The 21,069-nt window shown below is 37.1% G+C and overlaps 1 protein-coding gene across 16 annotated transcripts in view; it reads left to right on the forward strand.

Moving 5' to 3' along the window:
* Dys (Dystrophin) overlaps nt 1-21,069 on the forward strand; it is a 1,073,030-nt gene that overhangs the window by 154,999 nt on the left and 896,962 nt on the right. For 15 of the 16 annotated variants that reach the window (XM_083123868.1, XM_083123876.1, XM_083123873.1 and 12 more), the window contains exons 10-17: nt 213-394; nt 1,720-1,955; nt 3,926-4,164; nt 7,057-7,239; nt 8,214-8,345; nt 15,673-15,958; nt 17,890-18,131; nt 18,421-18,578. In XM_083123868.1, coding sequence (XP_082979994.1) covers nt 213-394; nt 1,720-1,955; nt 3,926-4,164; nt 7,057-7,239; nt 8,214-8,345; nt 15,673-15,958; nt 17,890-18,131; nt 18,421-18,578 — 1,658 coding nt within the window. The remainder of the gene's footprint in view (nt 1-212; nt 395-1,719; nt 1,956-3,925; nt 4,165-7,056; nt 7,240-8,213; nt 8,346-15,672; nt 15,959-17,889; nt 18,132-18,420; nt 18,579-21,069) is intronic. The other variant, XM_083123875.1, reaches the window with a different exon arrangement.

A 21,069-nucleotide genomic window follows, 5' to 3' on the forward strand; every position in this document is an offset into this window, starting at 1 on the left:
GGAAAACAGTTGTGGGGAAATACGATATTTTCCTAGACAATAATCTAGCTGCACCTACTCCACCCAACCATAAATACTACAAGTCGTCGACAGTTCATATGATGTTTCAATCAAAAGGAAATTAGTATTCAAGACTGAAGTAGAGTTATTCTTTGTATAAAATGTACTTTGTATCATTTTCTGAAACAGCACTGTTTATTTTGTTTGCATAGAGCTTTCTCCTGGAACTAACTGGTCATCAGGAAGGTGTAGGAGCTGTGCTACAGGAAGGGGCTCGGCTCTTGTCTGAAGGGGCTCTTTCGAAAGAAGAAGCAGAAGAAGTGCAAGTTCAGATGAGGCTGCTAAATTCTCGCTGGGAAGATCTCAGGATAAAAGCCATGGAGAGACAGACAAGGCAAGTGTAGATTTACTGTGAATATATTACCTCTCAGTGGCATGCCCACCCTACTGAAAATTATGTCTACTGTTTTCAGCAGATCAATGGGTGTTTTGAAACATCTACTGTTTTCAGTAGATGAACTGAAATGCTACTGTCTTGTACTGTTTTCAGTAGCCCAACTGTGTCTACTGTTTTCAGTAGCTGAACTGTACTGCTAATGTTTTGTAGTCCAACTGTTTCTTCTATCTTAAGTAGTTGAACTGTCTTAATGTTTTCAGTAATATAATTGTACAACTAACATCTTTTATGGTGTTCAGTATATTGATGTATGAAAAGAGGACTCTTGTCAGTAATGCCAATTTTCTTATCTACAACTGAAAATGCAATGGGAAAATCATATAAACAACTAAAATAAATGTATGGTAAAGCATGTGGAACTTGCTATGCATTCACACAACAAGGAAATCAAAATGAAGTGAACAAGTTTTTAAGTGTGTAGCTTCATTGTGGTTAACACACTTGTAGAAAATTGAAAAACATACTCTTTTATACATAAATTGACATATTTTTCTTCCTATATTCACATGAAAACAGCAAAAAATTAGTTTAGATGAAGACCTGACCCTCAATGCTTGAGAACCCATTCCATGCTGAAAAAAATCAACTGATATGATCATGTATTCAAACTAGCTGCTTTAAGGTTATTTCTTAAGAAAGAATTGTAGTAACTTATTCATTAAGATATATCTGACTTCAGTAGTATTAATTAGAAGAACAGTAGAAATTCAGTTCATGTACTGTTTTTCCAATTCACTTCAAAATCACTGAAAATATGGTGTCAAGAATTAATTTGTCTATTCTTTGTTTTTTCAGTACAGTAGCCATACAGTAGATCTACAATAGGATTTACACAGTAGAAGACATTTGAAAACAGTAGAATTTGTCTACTCAAAACAGTAGAAATTTCCAGCAGGGCAGGGTTTTTGAAAGGGAGAGTTCATTCACTTTTTTGTTGATGTAGGTGTCTAATTGTTTTAACTTAAACCTGTACATTCAGATATCTACTTTAAAAAAATAGACCATATATAAATTATACCCTTATATTCACAGAAAATTAACAAAGTTGCAGAATTTTAGATAAAATAACAGGAGTAGCTTATAATTTGGCACACATGAGAATCCCAGCATATAGAGATTGGTTTGAGTTATGAACTATGGTAAGAATCTACCAATATTAATACTTCTTCTATGTTACTAGTAGTAAGGATGTGGTTTCCAATGCAGTACTCTTCTATTTTATGGCATTATTTAATCTAATAATAGAAAACGTTGTCATGCAGGATCCATGATACATTGATGAGCATGCAGCAGGAGCAGTTGGACCATTTAAGACTGTGGTTAACAGGAACAGAAGACAGGATATCAAGAATGGCTGATGCTGTAACTGATTTTGAGACTTTGAAGCAACAAGTTGAACATCATAAAGTGTTACAGAACGATCTGGAATCACAACAACGAGTGGTTGATACACTTTCCAATATGGTGGTTGTGGTGGATGAGAACAGCTCAGAAAGTGGTATGCATCAGAAAATTTGGGAGGTGAAGTGTAGTAATTGTGAATTGAAAGTGTTCTTTGTTGGTGAAACAGGAGGTTACAAGTGCTTTCAAATATTAAGGATCAATTTTTAGTTCTTAGTTGCTATTAATTGATGTTCGGTAAGTATTTGGACTTGTGGAATCTTGCCAGTGATAATTACTAGGTTTGCTGTAGGCCATTAAAAATTTACTATTGTTGTTAACAAGCTCACAGTTAAAAGCAGTAATATATTTCTAAGCTCAGTAACTCTAAATTCACTTTAGAAACATTAATTCCAATGTTCATACTACTGTTAGATTTAATTTATTTCAGTTAGTGAATTTTATTTTTTAATTACTATAAGAATTATTTGAACATAAGATTTTAACAAGAGATTATGAAGAAAACTGCATGACATGAATTAGAGAAATCTTATATTATGTACAACTCTGAAATTGAGGGTGGGGGTTGAAATGTCATCAAAATGATGGTACAGCACTATTGTAGTAAACAAAAGTCAATAAACAAAACATAGATTTGGGCCTCTAAATCTGAACAGAAGAGTATAGTGGATTTTAAGCTTTTGTTTTGAGATGGATCACCATGCAACCAATTAGACATCTTGATCTGGTTGCAGATCATTTTGGGAGGGTTTCATCATACCAGCTTGTATTTACACGGATATGTTCATGTTTGTCATAGTTTTAAGAACACTGCTTCTATACTGTTAATGTAGTGGTGGATCAAGATTACATATTCAAATCTCATTGCATAGTGGAACATGAATCGTATGTTTTTTCAGGGGACCAGGTTGAAAAAAATTTAAAATCCATGAAAATGCATAATGTACATTGTAAAATATATGTATTTACGTTCAAATCTGAGGGCTGTCTCCTGTGATTTACAAAGAAACTGAGTAAATGCAGAAATGCAAACTGTGAATCCAATGATATACAGTGGAACCTGTATTTTATGTTTTTCAGGGGACCAAGCTCAAAAAACTTGTAATGCAGGAAAATGTAAAACTGAGGAAAGTTTTATAACGTTTTGCTATGTTGGAATCATTAAGATTGAATGTATAATGTGTAGAGGCACATATTTTTGGTAAATAAAAAAGCAAAATTTCGGTACAAAAACAGAGTCGATTTCGGGTTCAAAAGCGGTAAATAAAATAAAATTTCAGTGTTATAGCGGTGAATAATCACATCAAAAGTGCTATACAAAATGACATTTTGGTTTTAAAATTGTGTATGTAATCCTAAATTTGATTTCAAACTGCACTTATTGCACAAAATAAACTTATCCCTTCTAATAGCACATTTATGTAGTTACCAGAGTATTAAGTTTATTCCTGTGTAAAGGGGTCCATTTTTGTTTCTCAAATATTTACAGGAGAATTAATCAATTTTCCGTGAATTGCATAACTCACAGGATACTCCAGACTTCACAAAGTGTTGCGTCTGTATATAAACGGTAAATTTCGTGTTTAAGAACAAATTTCGCATTTTTGCAGTTCATTTTGCATTATTTCGTGACAAAACAGGGTAGAAAAATGCACCTCACACCTTTCAGAAACATTAAAAAGGAACATTACAGCATGTTATTTCATATTTCGTGTTTTCGTCAAAAACGAAATTTGCATGCCTCTAATAATGTGGAAAGATATAAGACTGAGGAATGTAAAATTGGTGTTCTACCCAAGCAGAGATATCACAGAGTTTATGTCCCACTTCCCGAAGTGGAAAAAAAAATAACCAATTCAATTGTGAGGGAGAAACACTCTTGCCTTGTAATGAAGAGATTCCAGGTTTGATTCCTGTGTACATTATACAGTGGTTCATATCTCATTTAAACTGTAGGTCTAGGTCCAAGTAGCATATCTTGAGCATAAAGTGCATTTAGAGAAAAAATTTATTTTTGTTACTTACAGTATATTTATTTATTTTCTTTTTCAATTTGTGCTTCATTAGCTTATTCCCAAATGGAGGACCAGTTAACAGCTTTGGGAGAAAGGTGGGCCCATATATGCCAATGGACTGAAGAAAGGTGGACCAAATTACAAGATTTAGTTGCCAGGTGGACGCAAATTAATGAAGAGTACCAAAGACTGCAGGCATGGCTTGATAAAAAGGAAACAATGCTTAAACAAATGGAATCCAATACTTCCACAGAGCACAAGGAAACATTAGATAGGCTTAAGAAATTACAGGTTAGTTCATTATTTTTAGTACTCTTATTTTACTTACTATAGGGACAAACGTAAAATTTTTCCTAGTATTGATAAAGTACTGATAAAAAGTTTACCAATATTCTACTGATCTAATACAAAATTATAAATACCTATTCATTAACTCCTTAATTAATATATGTAACCACATGACTGCAATTTGTTTTATCTTGTGCCCGCACACTTATATATGTACTTTACAAAACTAGGACTAGTTGTGCTATAAGTTCTGATACACATGCCAGGGAGTAGAAATAAAAGACAGTACATGTAGGTTGACAACTGAATGGTCAAGGAGCTTTATTGTGCCTCTCAGATGTACAGTAATACTACATTCACTCGAAATGGCCACCTTTTGCCTTGACACAAGCCCGAAGTCTGTCTCCATGCATCTATTGCGGCATGGATCACCTCCATCGGAATTTCACGGTTGCTTTCGTCAAGGTCCGTTTCAGACTTTCCAAATTAGGGTGACACTTTTGACAGACCCTGCCTTCCAACACAGACCAGAGTTTGTAGTCCAGTGGGTTCAAATCAGGACTGCTTGAGGGCCAATCATCAGCTGGATGAAGTGGAGCACATTGTTCCTGAGCCACCGCTGGGTGGTCTTCGCTTTGTGTGCTGGGGCCAAGTCTTGTTGAAACGTCCAATCCTCTCCATGGAACAAGGTTTCATTGAGGGGGTTCATCACAGGTTCTAAGATGGTATCTTGATACACTTTCGCAGTGGTTTTAACCCCTTTCTCGTAAAAGTGCAGCCGTGTGACACCTTCAAAGCTAATGCTCCATCACACCATGATGGATGCAGGATAATGGGAACGCTGCACATATTTCTTCTTCTGCTTAGCTTCTAGAGCACTCCGAGCATACATACGATCATTCTGGCAGTTATAGGATTCCTCTACGTCAAAAATGTTCTAGTTCGTAAAAGGAATTCGACTATGCCGGCGCAAGAGTGCTTTTGCTTTCAGCTGTCGCTTACACTTTAGGTATGCTGTGAGGAAATATCCAGTTGTTCGTCAATAACTTTTGAGTCTAAGGTCTTCATTAATGATGCAGCACATTGTTCTTGTCAACACATTCATCTGCTTTGCATGGAGAGACTTCTTGCGACAGGGATTCCTTTGAATTCACTCCTTGATGGCTTTGACGATAGCTGGTGTTCGGACTGACCACGCACGATCACTTGAACATGGTCAGCAATTCCATTGGTCTCAGCAAACCTTTTGATCATGCGATAAACAAATAATCTGTTAATGCCTAGATGTTTTAGGTCCTTGAAAATCTCAGCGAGCATCTTCTTTGCCTTGTAAAGGCAACCATTGCTGCACGCTTCTATTCGATGTCAATTTTTACACACTTGTGTAGCTCTTACTGACTACACCAAACTTGAACAGGCAACACCTATGTTTCTACGTGTGTTTTACCATCTTGCCACTAGATCATGCTGGGTTTGCAGTGCCAGCAGACAGGCGATCACTTTGTATCAGAACTTATTTCATGACTGGATATATTTCAGAACTATTTATACAATTTCATAGAATGTATATTTTAAATATACACATATAACGGGTGACAAGAAATAACCTGTACTAATGTTTGTGATCATAAAGTTATTAAACCGAAACAATTGAGCAAAACAACACTGCAGAACAATGACATGGTACCTTAGGAACAAGATGTTCAGCCGGTTTTGAAGTGGCCTCTCTGGGCAGCGATACAGAGGTCCAAACGGGCTTTGAAATTTTGGGCGATGGGCCGCAGGTCCTCGGGCGACAATCGGTTCCACTCATGACGCAGCAATTGCTTCAGCGACTCCAAACTGTGGTGGCGTTTAGCACATACCCTGGCCTCCAAAATCGACCAGACACTGTAGTCCATTGGGTTGAGGTCCAGCAAGTAGGGCGGCCATTCTGCCGATGCAATGAAGTCCGGAAAATGGGTTCTGCACCACGCTTTGCGTCATTTTCGCCATGTGGGCCGGAGCGGATTCTTGCTGGAATGTCAATTGCGTATCGCCGAAGTCCTGCTGTGTCCACGGAAGGACGACGTTCTCGAAAATGTTGCGGCGGTACACTTCTTGGTTGATTTTGACCCCTTGATCCACGAAAACCAGGGGCATCTTGCCGCTTGCGCAAATTCCTCCCCACACCATGACCGACTGCGGAATTTGGCAGTGTTTGACGATGGCTGAGGTACCGGGAGCCTCTGCAGACCAGGTCCTGTTGTTTTGGTGGTTGTGCACCTGCTTCATGGTGAACAGCTTCTCATCTGTGAAGAGAATGCGCTCCCATTGCTGACCTGTGGCCCGGCGCTTCAGAGGGCGGCATCTTTTGAGTCGCACACGCTTGCTTTCGTCCGTGAGAAGCTGAACTTTTTGGAGCTTGTACGCCTTGATGTTGAGGTTCTTTTTCGCCATTTGCCGCACCGATTCGCGGTTGATCCCGATCTCACGGGCGACTTTTCTCATGGAGACCCTCGGATTTCGCTGAACTCGCTTTTTGTTGATCTTGCGGTTCTGGGACGTGTTGACGGTAGGCTTTCTTCCTCTTCTGGGACGGTCGCCTTCATGGCCGAGCTCCTTGAATCGCTGAACTGAGTCTGAGACTGTCATTTTTGGAACACCCTGCAAACGAACAATTTCACATTTACGCTTTCCTTGACGCCACAGTTCCAAAATTGCACTGCGTTTGGTTGACAGTCTAAAACACAAAAACTGTAATCGTTATGAAGCCGAAACAACAGGTACAGTTACAAAAGACTATCGAGAATCCAATAACACAACAATTATTTGGTTACGGTACACTACATTCTTGGCAGGATACGCCAAACTTTGTACGGGTTATTTCTTGTCACCCTGTATATTTTATTGTAGGTTTTGCAAATGGATATGGAAGCACAACATAAAAGACTGTCAGCATTACAAGACTCAGCTCAGCAATTAGTGTCAAAGTTAGATTCAAATTCTCAGACAAGCACCAAACTTCTGGAACAAGTCGAAAATCTTCAAGACAGATGGGATGCCCTAGTCCAAATAATGGAAGCACAGAGCCAAAGGGTAAATATGTTTGACTTTTTTGGTTTCATTGATGCTGTGTATAAGAGGTTTAATACAGCTATGATATAATTTACTTATTATTTTAATCCTGTTAATGTCATCCCGTAGGTTATTGTTTTAATATAGTGGAAACTTATATTTGTGTTCTATTGATATATAGTTTTACCAAATGCTTCATTTCATGCTTGCTTTTATAACAGAAATAACATTTTGTGGAAAGGAAGGTTGTAAGTGTCGATGTGAACTTGTAAGCTTTGACATAACTAAGCCATTCCTAGCATATTTTTTTAAAATGTAAAAATTCATAATGGCTATCCTATGAGTATTTACAAACAGATTAATGTTAGCTCATACAAAGTCGAGAATTTGCTTGTGATTTCAGATTTGTGTAAACATAATGTAAGGACATTATTTGTCAATTGTCTGGGTGGATATGAATAAATTTCAGAACAAATATTGATTGCATAGTTGCCTTGTAATCAAGGTGCCCCAGGTTCGATACCCAGTGAAGGCACATAGTTGTTCAGATCACACTTTAAACTAACTTGAAACTAGAGTGATATGACACCATTAATTAATTATAGATGCACATAAATGTGAATTAGTATGTAGTTTTGTAATGAACTACAATATGCATTCATGGCCAAATTAATTAATTAAAGAGACATATAAATGTGAATTACTGTATAGTTTTGCAATGAACTACAATATGCATTCATGGCCAAATGGTATGGTATTTCTGGATATCAACTGAACTCATTACACCTAATATCAAAGTAAATTCTTACTCATTACACGTTTTCATTTTGTTTGTGATTCATGCTGCATTTTTCTGCCCTTTAGAATAGGTGTAGGTGTATATGTTACTAACAGAATGTCTTCATTGTTGTTGCTTCTTTAATTTTTGTGTTTGTGTGTGTCTTTGCCTAATAATCTCCAGCCATTTTCTTTACACTCTATGTGTGCATCTTTAGATATCAAAATATGGATTTGATTTCAATATAAGTCCTTTATCAATGGAGTCAAGAAGTGTTGTTACGAGGACTCAGTGGGAAGAAAATTTGTCAGTTGAATCATTGTTGACCACTGTTACTACTAGTCAGGAGGTAAGTGAATTGATAAAAGTTATCTTTTTCACTGTTTAAATCTATATAAGTACTATGGAAGAGTTGATGTTACTATCCAATGTTTCGAGTGCATACATTGCTTGCATCATCAGGGAATCGCATCTATAAATTGCTACATTAATTCTGTCATCAGGGATGAGGGCAATATATGTGTTCAAAATGTTTGATGCTAACATTGAATTAACCTGGCTGGTAACCCTAGAACACTTGTTCGATTCACATTGCCAGGAAAGCTACAGTTCCTACTTTTATGAATTGTTAATTTTAGAAATTTGCACACAATTTGAATTTTTTGTATTCATAAGAACAATAAGAAACTGACACAGTCCTGGAAGTAAATTGTATACTATTTATAGGAATATTTGGATTGCTAAAATGCTGATAATTGTATCAATATCAATCAAATATTTCTATAAATAGCTACTACATTAATTTAGGCATTTTGTGATATGTATTATAATGCAGTTTCTTGTTGTAATTCAAAGCAACATAATCATCTGACCACATAGAACAATCATGGTTTGTTATTAGTACAATCTTTGTTATGAGAAAATAGTATTGCTGAATTCTACATTGATGGTGTGGAACGCAGCCAAGCCAGTATTGTCTTTCGAAAGCAAGTGGCAGGCTCCACGTTCTTCCTGCAATCGCCGACCTGGCTCTGCACAATACTGTACATTCGAAACAACGACGTCAGGCCCGGATTTCCCAATAGGCCTCATAGGCTCGGGCCTAGAGCGGCACTTTTGTAGGGGCAGCACAATTGTTTGTTTTAAATTTATAAGGAATACCTATTTCTTGAATTGCCTCTTTTTTTTTCTCCGGACAAACGAATGGAATGACAATGTAGTTGCATTGTAAATATAAGTTAATGAAGAATATTTCTTAAGAGAGATAGGCTAGCAGCGCTTGGAACTAGTTTACTAATTCATTGTTTTAATTACCGACGTCGTTGTTTCGAATGTACAGTATTGTGCAGAGCCAGGTCGGCGATTGCAGGAAGAACGTGGAGCCTGCCACTTGCTTTCGAAAGACAATACTGGCTTGGCTGCGTTCCAGGAACGCAGTTCCTTGTTACTGCCAGCATTGGCCACATATGAAAAGCATGTGATTCGCGTCAAATTGTTGAGAATTAAACTGTCAGCACAAGCATTATTAATGGGGTTTCGTATTGTACTATTCTACTGTTAGTTGCTCGAGAATATTATAGAAGAAGTAGGTGATGTGTCGCATCTCCCGTGTGTCAGTGTCCAACGTGTATTTGTTGGAGTAAGTTTAAAACATCATTACGCTCATTATGAGTCATCAAAGAGTAAGACTCAGTGGGTCACAATACAAAAAGATTAAAGTGGAGAAAGATGAAAAGCAGGAAGCATTTCTGAAGAAGGTTCCGAAAATCAGTTCCTTTTTTATACAAAAATGTAGTCAGGAAAAAGTGAGGAAAGTGCTGTTGATGAGCCCATTATGTGTTCTGTCCTATCATTTAATGAAGTAACAATAAAAGTCTTCTCTGAAAAACAAGGTAAATGTTAAAATGTAATTTATATAATTTATGTCATATTGCTTTGTTACATTTTTTTGTATGTAACTGTCATTTAATTAATACTGCATGCCGTTAATAGTAAAAATAGTACTACAGAAAATAATGTTTTTTTTTTCATTCTTGATAAATGATATGTGGGCTGACTTGTTTGGCCTAGGAGCGACAAAGAGGTAAATCTGGTCCTGGTGGCAGTGCCATATTCTGCAAATTTGACCTGGTTCACCGCAACAATTCTTATTGTAAAGGGTTTTCCAATAAGAATATGATTTTGAAATGAACTGGCAACTATGCTTCAAATGTTATAACTGTCACTAGTTGTCATTTGTGTTTATTATACTGTGACAATTCATCATGGCTAAATACACGCTTCAAGAATGTTTGGTTATTATCCAGAAATTTAATGAAAATATTGAACTTGAACTTGAAACGGATCATAATTTTGGACAAAAAATTATCTTCTCAGATGAAGCTCATTTCTGGTTAAGTGGATATGTTAACAAACAAAATTGTGGTTTTTAGTGTGAAAACAATCCACAAGAGATTCACAAGAAGCCCTTGCATCTGCAAAAGGTCACTGTATGGTGTTGGTTATGGCATGGTGGCATCATCACACCATGGTAAGAGATGCAGTTACAGTGACTGGTGAGCAGTACTGATTGATGTTAACAGATTTTTTGTAGCCAAATTTAGATTAAATTGATTTGGAGGACATGTGGTTCCAACAAGATGGTGGGTGCCACATGTCACACTGCTAATGCCACTATTGACGTATTGCAAGAACAGTTTGGTGAAAGGATAATTTCAAGAAATGCAACTGTTAGTTGGCCTACAAGAAGTTGTGATTTAACTCCATTAGATTCTTTTTTGTGAGGTTATTTGAAATCTATAGTCTATGCAAACAGACCACGAACCCGTGATGCGTTAAGATTGAACATCTAACGCTGCATTTGTGACATAATTCCCAAGTTATTGCACAAAGTCATCGAAAATTGGGTTCATCGAATTCACTCGTGTACACGAAGTCGAGGTGGACACTTAAATTATGTGTTATTCAAAACATAATGTAATAAACTATGCTTCAAAATAATATAAAAAAGTTTGGTTGTATCTGAAATAATTTTTATTTTATTTCATTGTAAAATCATATCGTTCTTATTGGAAAACCCTATATATATTTATTAATCCCACACCATGGCCATGTGGTCTAAAGTGCAAGCTTTGGGTTCTGATTATGGGACGCTTGCAGGATCAAATCTCCTGAGGAGAAACATAACAACTTTTCTCCTAAGATTTCACCCTGTGTGTGGGACTGATGGCCACCCACCATTGTGAGGAAATTTAGGAGCTACAAATGAGTAGCAAAATTCGGTCATAGAAGAAAACCTACACTAACGACTGGGGGTTTATCCAGGTAACACAGGAGAATATGCCACTGTGGTGTAGTGGTATAATAGAATTTTTTGGATTAATTTATCCTTATTTTTTATAATTATAGTACGAGGTGAGGCTAAAAGAAATAGACAGATAAACACTTTATAAATCGAAAACGGTTTGTTTTATCAGGATGAATTAAGAAGTGTTTTAGAGAAAGCAGGGTGGCGACAGACCTGGAAAACCTGGAAAAGTCAGGGAATTCGAGAGGTCAAAAAAGTCAGGGAAATGTCAGGGAATTTTGTCTTGATTGACAAATGTTTCTTTGTTGAACTGTAGATGAGATGTGAAGCAATGAACCTGCCACACATTTGATTTTGAAGAAGTCATAGTAAGCACAGCACTTAAATGGGAAGTCATCTTGCCAGCCTTTGGCGTAAATGTTTGGGTCTCTATTGTGCATTGGACACAACCAAGATGCTAGAAACAAGTGTTGGAAGTTGAGGAGGTGGTGGAGGAGAAAATTCCAGTGAGGCAGACACATTTGATGAACCTTTAATTTTCACATTTAAAATGTATTGACATATTTCTTTTTCTTGTCTATGGGAGCTATAAGGGGTCGGACCTGTCTACCAGAAGAGTGCACACATTCTGGCACTGTCTGACAGATGTCCAACACCATAGTACAGCATTGTGTGGACCTTCTGAAGGAACATTGAAACGAATGAGTCCTTTTATCCATCCTGAATTTTTTGTTGTATGCCGTGGAAGGACATCTGATCTGCTGAATATTTAGGCTCCATTGATGCATTTGTTTTTTGTCGGATAAATATGACTAATGAAAAGATTCTCTCAGGCCATTGACCAGGTAAGTTGTGGAAAAGATTCCAAGCTTTCGAAAGATAACGTCACTTTCATCTTCAGGAACTTCTACCTTGAGAGAGTGATGTTAGCCTTCGAAAGCTTGGAATCTTTTCCACAACTCACCTGGTGGATAGCCTGAGAGAATCATTTCATCATTCTTCAACAGGAAAGCTTCAAGACTTACTTAAATCTGACAAATGTTGAATTGTGACAAAATGTCTCACTACAGCATAAAAATGCATGCATGGCACTCTTACGCATCAGATTTTTTTGTCTGATGTAGTATGACATTTTGTCGGACAAACTTTCAGGCTCTCAATCCTAAAAACATATCATTTTCATCAGTAATCAGTGTTCCTCTGCCAGCTCTACTGAATTTTCGTCTACTGTTATTATTATTGAATTTAACAAGCTGAAGCTTTATATGAGGATGGTCCAGAAAGTACATTCCAATTAGCCATAAATTAAAACACAAACTTTGATAATAATTGACATTTTATTGTCTTAATTACAGTGAGCCATAACTTAATTTTTCGACATACTCATCACCGTTCTTCAGGTATTTGTTGTAGTATGGCACTAAATTTTGTATGCCTATGCCATGTGTCTGCCTCCAAAAAGCAGAACTGTCTGTACAGCAGCGTTACTGTCAAAACATATGACCTGCCAGAAACTGCTTCAGCTGAAGGAAGAGATAAAAGTCGTAGTGCGTGATTTCGGGGCTCCCACTTAAAGTGATGCAAAAGAGCTCACTTGCGGTCAGGTATGTTTGGTCATGCATGAAGGATCTGCCTTCCATGAATTGTCTGCACCATCGTCTGACCATCCTGTCACATATAGCATCTAGTCCTTACATCTCACAAGTTCCGGTGGATCTCTGCCGGCATCTGCTTCTAAGCATGCAAAAATCTGATTATAGCATGCAGTTGATAAATGAGAACTGCCATCTTTCTCCTAGAGTTGAGCCAAGCTAACTCCTGCCGGCCCCCATGGTGGAGTGGTGAGCACATCGTGATGCAACACCAGGGGTCTCGGGTTCGAAACCCAGTCTAGGTATGGATGTTTGTGAGTGTCCATTAATCAATTTCATCAATGTCTACACTTGTCCCCATCTTTGCAAATTAGCCAAAAGTGGCACAAAAAGGGAAGTAAAATAAAGCAAATCAATCAACCAAGCTAACTTCTGGCGTGGGACCCGTCTTTATGGCAGTGACCCGCTGTTGTCACTTTTACCTATGAAGAGACTTGCGGTCAAACAGCCAATTAGGCCTACCAGTGCCCCCCTCCCACTCTTTGAGCAACAATCGGCAACCTTAGAATTCCTCCTCCATGCAGCAGTCAGTAGGGAAACAGGATTTTGCCAAAATAACTGATCTACGCTGTGAATACAGCCAGGAGATAGCTTGGCCCTGGTATAACACTGTTCTTAAATCGACTCCCTTCACAACAATGCGACTGCACCACATTACAGACACATACCATCTCTTCCTATCTGTATGTGCGCATTGTGCTCAAACCACTAGTGCAGCATTTCAATGATATAAGAACGTATTTTCTGGATGTGCCTCATATATAAACTTACGGATGCTGTTACTAACGTCAAGTTACTATGTTATGCTGTCTGATTAGCAAAATTAGATGCCTGTGCAGTGCAGTAGATTGCCTACTATAAACTGCATGCGTTAAGTTTTTAATAATAATAATAATAATAATTACACACACACACACAAACTTTTTGCCAACAATGTAGGTAATGGTGTGTTGTCAGTTTCACTGTACTCTGATATACTGTGAATGTTTGTACTGAAGGAGAAGTCACATTGATAATGTAAAGTGGTAATATGACACTTTGTTTTGTACAATTCCATTGCTTCACTTTTGGCATGTTTAGTCCCGAGAAGCAGGTTTAAGATATGTTAGGGTTTTGGGTGCCAAGTGGACGCTGTGTGTTGCCATGTTCGCATCAAACAAGCTGCTAATTCACCATACCAATATATCTATCATGTGTGCATTGGTTAAGTTGTTTGTTTGCTTTATATAGAAAGGAATCGTAGGATACAAGCGTTAATGCTTCGAAAATAAATTTGCAGTCATGGTTCTTGCATAGGCAGGCGAAATATCAACATTTAATAATGAGAAAGGCTTAGAAGAATGAGAAATTACAAAATTTATTCATTAAAAACAACTAATTTACTGTAATCTGATTTAGTCATAACTTTAAAATTAATGAAATATTTTATTTAAGCCTGCTTGCAAATGAGAAAAACCCTGTAAAAGTCCCTCCCTAGCTTGTGATTTGTAATAATTTTTCAAATTCACTATTTTTCAGAACAAATATTAATCATAGAGAAATTAAGTCAATTTCTTGTAAGCTAATATAGATACTTAATACAGTCCATACCTGAAAGCTGTATGAGTTTATTTTCCATGTACAAAGACGTGGATTTAGTTCAAAATTATCAGGGAAAAAAATAAAAATTTGTCGTGGAAAACCTGGAAAAGTCAGGGAATGTCATTTCTGCTTGTCTGTAGCCACCCTGGAAAGTCTTCAAGTTTAGGACCACCACATTTTTTGTTTTCGTGATGTCAGCATCACGTGAGAGCCCTTGACATCAGTCGAGCAATGTGACCGCTAGCCAGGTAGAAAGGGCTTTCTTTGTGCTTGTGATTTAACATCATGTGACTACTTCTTGTGGGGATACATCAAGGACTGGGTTTTTATTCCTCCCCTTCCTACAAGCATGGACGATCTTAAACAAGACATTACAACAGCTGCTGCGACTGTTGACATGTACATGCTGAGTCGTGTTTTTGGGGGAACTGGACTATTGCACTGATATATGTCATGTTACAAAAGAGTCACACATAGAACATTTGTACAGAACATACTCTTCCAACCATGTAAGTATTTCAGCCATGCTATTAAAACTCTTCTTTCTGTAAAACTTTGAAACTGTCTATTTCTTTTAGGCTCACCCAAAATCATTATCAAGTTTCAATTAGCATAGTTATATCATTAATAAATTCTGATAGTGTAAAATGTTAATTCTATGTCTAAAGTCTGCCTGACCAAAGAATGGACTTGAGGAAACTCAGACTTTTCGCCTCTAGTTCAAGGGGAGAAAAGCTGTGTTGATACCGGTTGCTGCATGCCTGATTTTTGTCCAGTTGTACATGACACCTCTTCCTGTCAGAAGCCCTCTTCGCTCACATTTCAGGGAGAGGCAGGGAATCGGAGACCCATTCGCTTGCTACGTGGTGGCAACCATTAGGCTTCGCCATGCAGGTTTTGATGAGGGTGCCACCTGTTTTGAAAACTACTCAAAATGAAAAATTTGGCAACGCAGAATACCATGAGAATTCCCCCTCACCACGGCAACTGGACAAAGCCGATTGGTTCATCTGTTCATGTGACCCTCCATGGCTTTCGACAGAAAAGACAAAAATAGAATTTCCAAGTCCGTTTTTTGGCCGGAACCACGGTAGTGTTATTGCAATTTGATTTCCAACGAATGCAATTTCCTCCAGGTTCTGCTCCAGGGAGGGATCAAGAAGCGCAGAGTGGGCAGTGCACACAGATTGGAATTTGAATCTGCTGTCCAGCAACTTACCACATGGTTGGATCACACCGAATCAATGTTAGTGGCCAAAGGACAGAATGGAGAAGACGAAGTTCAAAGTGCCTTTGATGAAATGAGTGTGGATGAGCAGATGGTCCTGTTTGAAGATACTGAAATGGACATTAGGACCCACAAGGATGAAGTTGACAATGTAATAGCACTAGGAAAGCACCTCATGGAAGAAATTTCAAATGGTATGTATTTAATATTTTTTTTTTGCTCCGAAAACATTTGTACATTGGAAGAGTTTTAAATTTCCTCAATAATTAGAAATGTTGTAATGTGAGTGGTTAATGCTGAAGAGATAGCACATTGAACCATGTTGATGCCCAAGCCAATGTTTGTAGTAGAGAAGTACCAATATGAGATTTTTATCAATGAAATATAAAATTTACTAATACCAGTAACTGATATTTTGTTCCACACCATGGCTGTGTGCTCTAAGGCATCATGTTTTGGGCTCAACCTACGGGACTCGTGCAGGTTGGAGTCTCCTGGGGAAAGCATAAAAAATTTTCTCCTGAGATTTCTGCCTGCCACCATCGTGAGGAAATTGGGGAGGTATGAATGAGTAGCGCAAACCAGTGATGGAAACCTACAATAACGACTGGGGGTTTGTCGTGCTGACCACCCATCATCCTGTATCTGGTTGGATGATCTCCCACCTCGGCAGGTGGAAGTGAGGCCGGCAGTCGGTAGGTAGGCCCAACCCTAACAGGCTGTTGGTTTATATAGAAACTGATCTTCTATCGGCTCAATATAAAATGGTAAACATTTCATGATACACTGTAATGATTCATTTGTAGGCTTAATTAATGAATGCGTATGATGGGTTTTACCTTTAAGTAAGAAAAGTAGCTGCATGTTAAAAATGTATTATTCAAAATGAAAGTACAGGGGGTTCAGAAAGTTGCACAACCATGATTTTGAATGTACTTAATTTTGTACACAATACGATAGACTATATGCAGTGGCTTTATAAAATAATTGTTATGTTGGTTTTTGCCACTAGATGGTTTTGGTTATGTAAGGGGCATGGCTATACAGTATGGAACTGCCGGAGAAGAATGAGCCTTCGGTAGAAACTTCACTTCCTACTGATTAGCCAAGGGTATCACACTTTAAGTTGAGCTTGTAAGTGTCAAAAAAGGACATGTTAAAATGGAACAAAGACAGGGAGTAGTGGTTTAGTATTTTAGAGTTGTTTTGTGTAGAGTAGTTAGTTGGTTAATTCTTGTTAATTGACAGCACTCTTTGTTCTGTTTTAAGCTAGGTTCTTTGCCAAAATTGACTATTAAAAGATGGGTCTTAAATTGAAATAAAACTTTTGGTTAAATAAAACCCACTAGAAGTCATTGGGATATTAAATGCATAGAACAGAATCGTTTTGTCAAGATTTAATTGTGCCATTTGGTTTCTATAATTTTGTTTATGGAATAAGTCAGTTGTTCTTTGGGGTTTGTATTCTTTATTCACACTGTTTGTTGTCTAAAGCCCATCAGACAAAATGTCAAATAAACCTCATATTAATTTAGCCCTTATGCATTTTTCGCAAAACCTACAATTTTACAGCTTGAATCTTAAACCTTTTATGAAACTGACACTGGGTATTAACTTTGTGTATGTGGATATTTTTGAAGCATTAAACAACAAAATCATGCTATACATATACATGAATGTTTAGCATACGAAAAAATAAACTAAGGAGTAAAAACTTTTTGTACAAAGTAAAAACAAACATGAATGAACGACAGGTTTGGAGTTGCTTGCAAAAATTTTCGATGTGCATTGATGGTATTTATCAAATTGAAAAAGGAATGATAAACATTTACACATTCTATATATTACAGACAATTTATGGGGTTAATTATGACAGATTCATAAAGTATGTTGTTTTTTTTGTTTTATAAAAAAATATGAGATGTACTGGCAACTTGGGTCATGTCAGAGGGCAGGTAGTACCAGGTGTGTCCAACCTATGGCTTTGTAATTCAATCAATGCCAAGATGAAATAAAAAGTTGAAATTTATCCTACACAAAGATATGTAGGTTAGTTTTGTGTGTGATGAATTTCAACTTTTTTAAAAAGTTTATATTTAATTATATTTTTCTTCAATCATTTTAGAGGGAGAATCATCAAAAGAAGAAGAAGATAAAATCAAATTAATTGAATCCAGGTGGAAGAACGTGAACACACTACTTCAAGAAAGGAAAGAAAAAATAGATTTCCTACTTGAAAAGAAGCAATTTTACAGTGAATTGAGTGCCTTAGAATTAATTCTCCAGGGTTACCAAAAGTGGCTGGATGGTGCTGGTGTTGCCTCTAGTGGTTCAGGAAACATGGTGCAATTGTTGGAACAATGTAGGGTATGCATATAATGTTTTTCTCTTGCTTTTTCTACATGTGTGTATGTGGTAAATTTAAAACAAAATGTACACACAGAAGACATTGCTTATTATTTCAAATTAACATAGTATAGAAACAGCAAGGACTGTTGAATAATTTTGCATTTTCTTTGATAATGAAATTCATTATTTTCTAATTTTCAAGTGATATTTTCTCAATTAATATGATTACAATATGGTATGCAAATAGAAAAGATAAATTGGATTAAAGTGTTATTAACAAATCAATATATTTGTTCCTTCTTTATAGGTGAAAATCAAATCTATGAAATCATATGAAGATAGAATTACCAGAATGAGAAAGAGAGGCAAAGATTTGACAGTCAGTCAAATGGCAGGAACTGACGCCACTGTAATAGAGACTGATACAAACAAATTCCTGGAAAAATGGGGAGAGATTATGTTAAGGTAAGAATGGATACATTTACTTCACACAAAATCCTTACAGAAATTGGAATGTTAAGAAAATTAAGTTGTTCAAAATGTAATGTGTAATATTTTTCATTTTTTTGAATTTAGATCATGTTCCATACTGACATGTTCCTTAATTATGCTCCCCTCCGCCAAGAAATATTCATATTATTCTCTAGATCAGTGGTTCCCAAACTTTTTCATTTCATGGTGCCCTTAGTGTTTCAAGATTTTTCAGCGGCAACCAAGTCAGAATGTATGCCTATCTAACACACTTACCATGCTCAGTTAGTGTGGTTAGGTTCCTTGCCTTAAGTTGAAAAATAAACATATATTTCAAATTCAGAAACATTTCATGTGTAAAAAGTAATGAAACCCTGTGTAGACTAACAAGTAAGTGACATTTCAGTGAAAATATTGGAACATTTCGCAGCACCCCTGTAAGCCACTGATGGCGCTCCAGGCCACCATGGCCCACACTTTGGGAACCACTACTTTAGTCAAATATTTGTCCTGTTTCTATATTTCAAATTTACAAGGTTTTCAAGTTATTTTTGAAAAGTGTGTGTGTGGTTTGTTTAGAAAGTAATATTTTACTAACTTAAATTCATTATTAGAAAATCTGGGTTGTTTTCAAGAAGGACTATAGCCTTTTTCTGTCACTAATTTTTTCCCTTACCACACCCTTTTTTATGTATGGATTGAGTATGATTCTGTTTTTCCACAAATCCTAATTGTTGGTCTTAAAAACGTGCATATAGGAAAGACATGGACATTTGAACTTCAGTCATTCTGGGGAATAGTAAAAGAGCCATTACTACTCATTCTTTATGTTGATTGGCAAAGCTGGGTGTTGAATTAAGGGCATGGCTGCCAAAAAGTAAAACTAACTGTCCCGAGCAACCTCACTGCATAACTTCGCATCTCCAGTTCTCAGCCACAATTCTCTGTTGACTATTTACCTTATACAGTAATCCCCCAAGATACATAAGTAATGCGTTCCGTAAACCTTTACGTAACTTGAATTTTGCGTAAGTTGAATTTGTAAATTGCTTAACCTTTTGTGTCCCAAGTATCTCGATCGAGATACCCAAAAGTAAGCCTCACGGTCCCAAGTATCTCGATCGAGACGCTGTGTCAAGGTCGTAGTTTTTACGTTATAACTTTTCTATTTTTGACTAGAATTTCGATTTTTTTTTAATATTGTTCCTAACACATGTATTTAACAGAAATGTTTCTTGCACTTTTTTTTCTTCATGAAAATGGAGGTGAAAAGGTGGGAAAAGGGACTTCTCTTTTGCGCCTCTTTTCAAGGTCAAATTTTTTGCCGACAAAGGAAGACGGGCTTTGTTGTTCTAAAGCAATGCTTTTCACTCCCGCCCGTTAACTGCATTCGAAGGAAACTTGTTTATCAGTATCCGATGTCAAAATGAAAGTTTTCCGTGAGGGTGCAAGCAGGGGGTGGGGGAGGGGGAAGACTGGTTGTTGAATCTGCGTTGTGAGAATGGAATTTCAAAGCACGCTGAAGGAAACCTTTGTTTTTTTAGCAGCACAAGTGTCCACAAGTTGCGACAGGGGTTACCCTGCATTGTCTAAAAATAGAATTTCAAGCAGCTGCAAGAATCGTTGCTCATTTTTCACTGCGTTCTAGCTTTTCGTCCGTGAATGTTATGCGTAGGTGTCGTTTTGTGCCCAAGTGCGAGGACATTTTTTGGGTGAAGTGACAATTTTTTAAATAATTTTTGGGGATTTTCTCCCAAATTTGCATAAATTTTGCATTTTGTGCATTTTGACATTTTTTTTTCGGGGAGGGGGGAAACCATTTTTTTTAAGAAAAGTATTTTTGAGGGAATTTCCCCCCTTTCCCCCTCCATATGTATGCTGAATGTGCATAAATGATATATTGTCTGAATCTGTGATTCATTCTGCGTACAACGGTATATCATCTTTCATATCTCTAGGGCATTTAGTTTCTGAGCTATAGTCATTTCAAGGTACCGCTGCATTTTGAAGCTTGAATCAGTGGCGTGCCAACCATTCCTTTTGGGGGTACAACTCAAGTTACATTGGTCATATGATAATAATACAAATATTTTTGTGTTCCTTACATGTCAGCAATCATTTCCATGTGCATGTGGACACTGTCATGTACTTTTTTTTGGGGGAGGGTGGGGGAACCAATTTTTTTTCCGAAATTTTGGAATTTTTAGAGTTAGCCCCCTCCCCCCATCACATATACACCGAATTTGCATAAATTTTATATAGTCTGAATCTCTGGTTCATTCCGCGTACAACAGTATATCACTCATCTCTCTAGGGCAATTAGTCTCCGATCTACACTCATTTAATTGAAACTCTGCATTTTGCTCAAAATCGGTTCGGGACCGAGAGGCTTACTTGTGAAAATGGCCTTGGGACTCAAAAGGTTAACTGTAACTTCGTAAGAAACTGCACTATTTATTATATATATAAAATTTATTATTCATTA

Source organism: Lepisma saccharinum, chromosome 6, assembly GCF_977018435.1.
Source record: "Lepisma saccharinum chromosome 6, izLepSacc3.1, whole genome shotgun sequence".
Lineage (NCBI taxonomy): Eukaryota > Metazoa > Arthropoda > Insecta > Zygentoma > Lepismatidae > Lepisma > Lepisma saccharinum.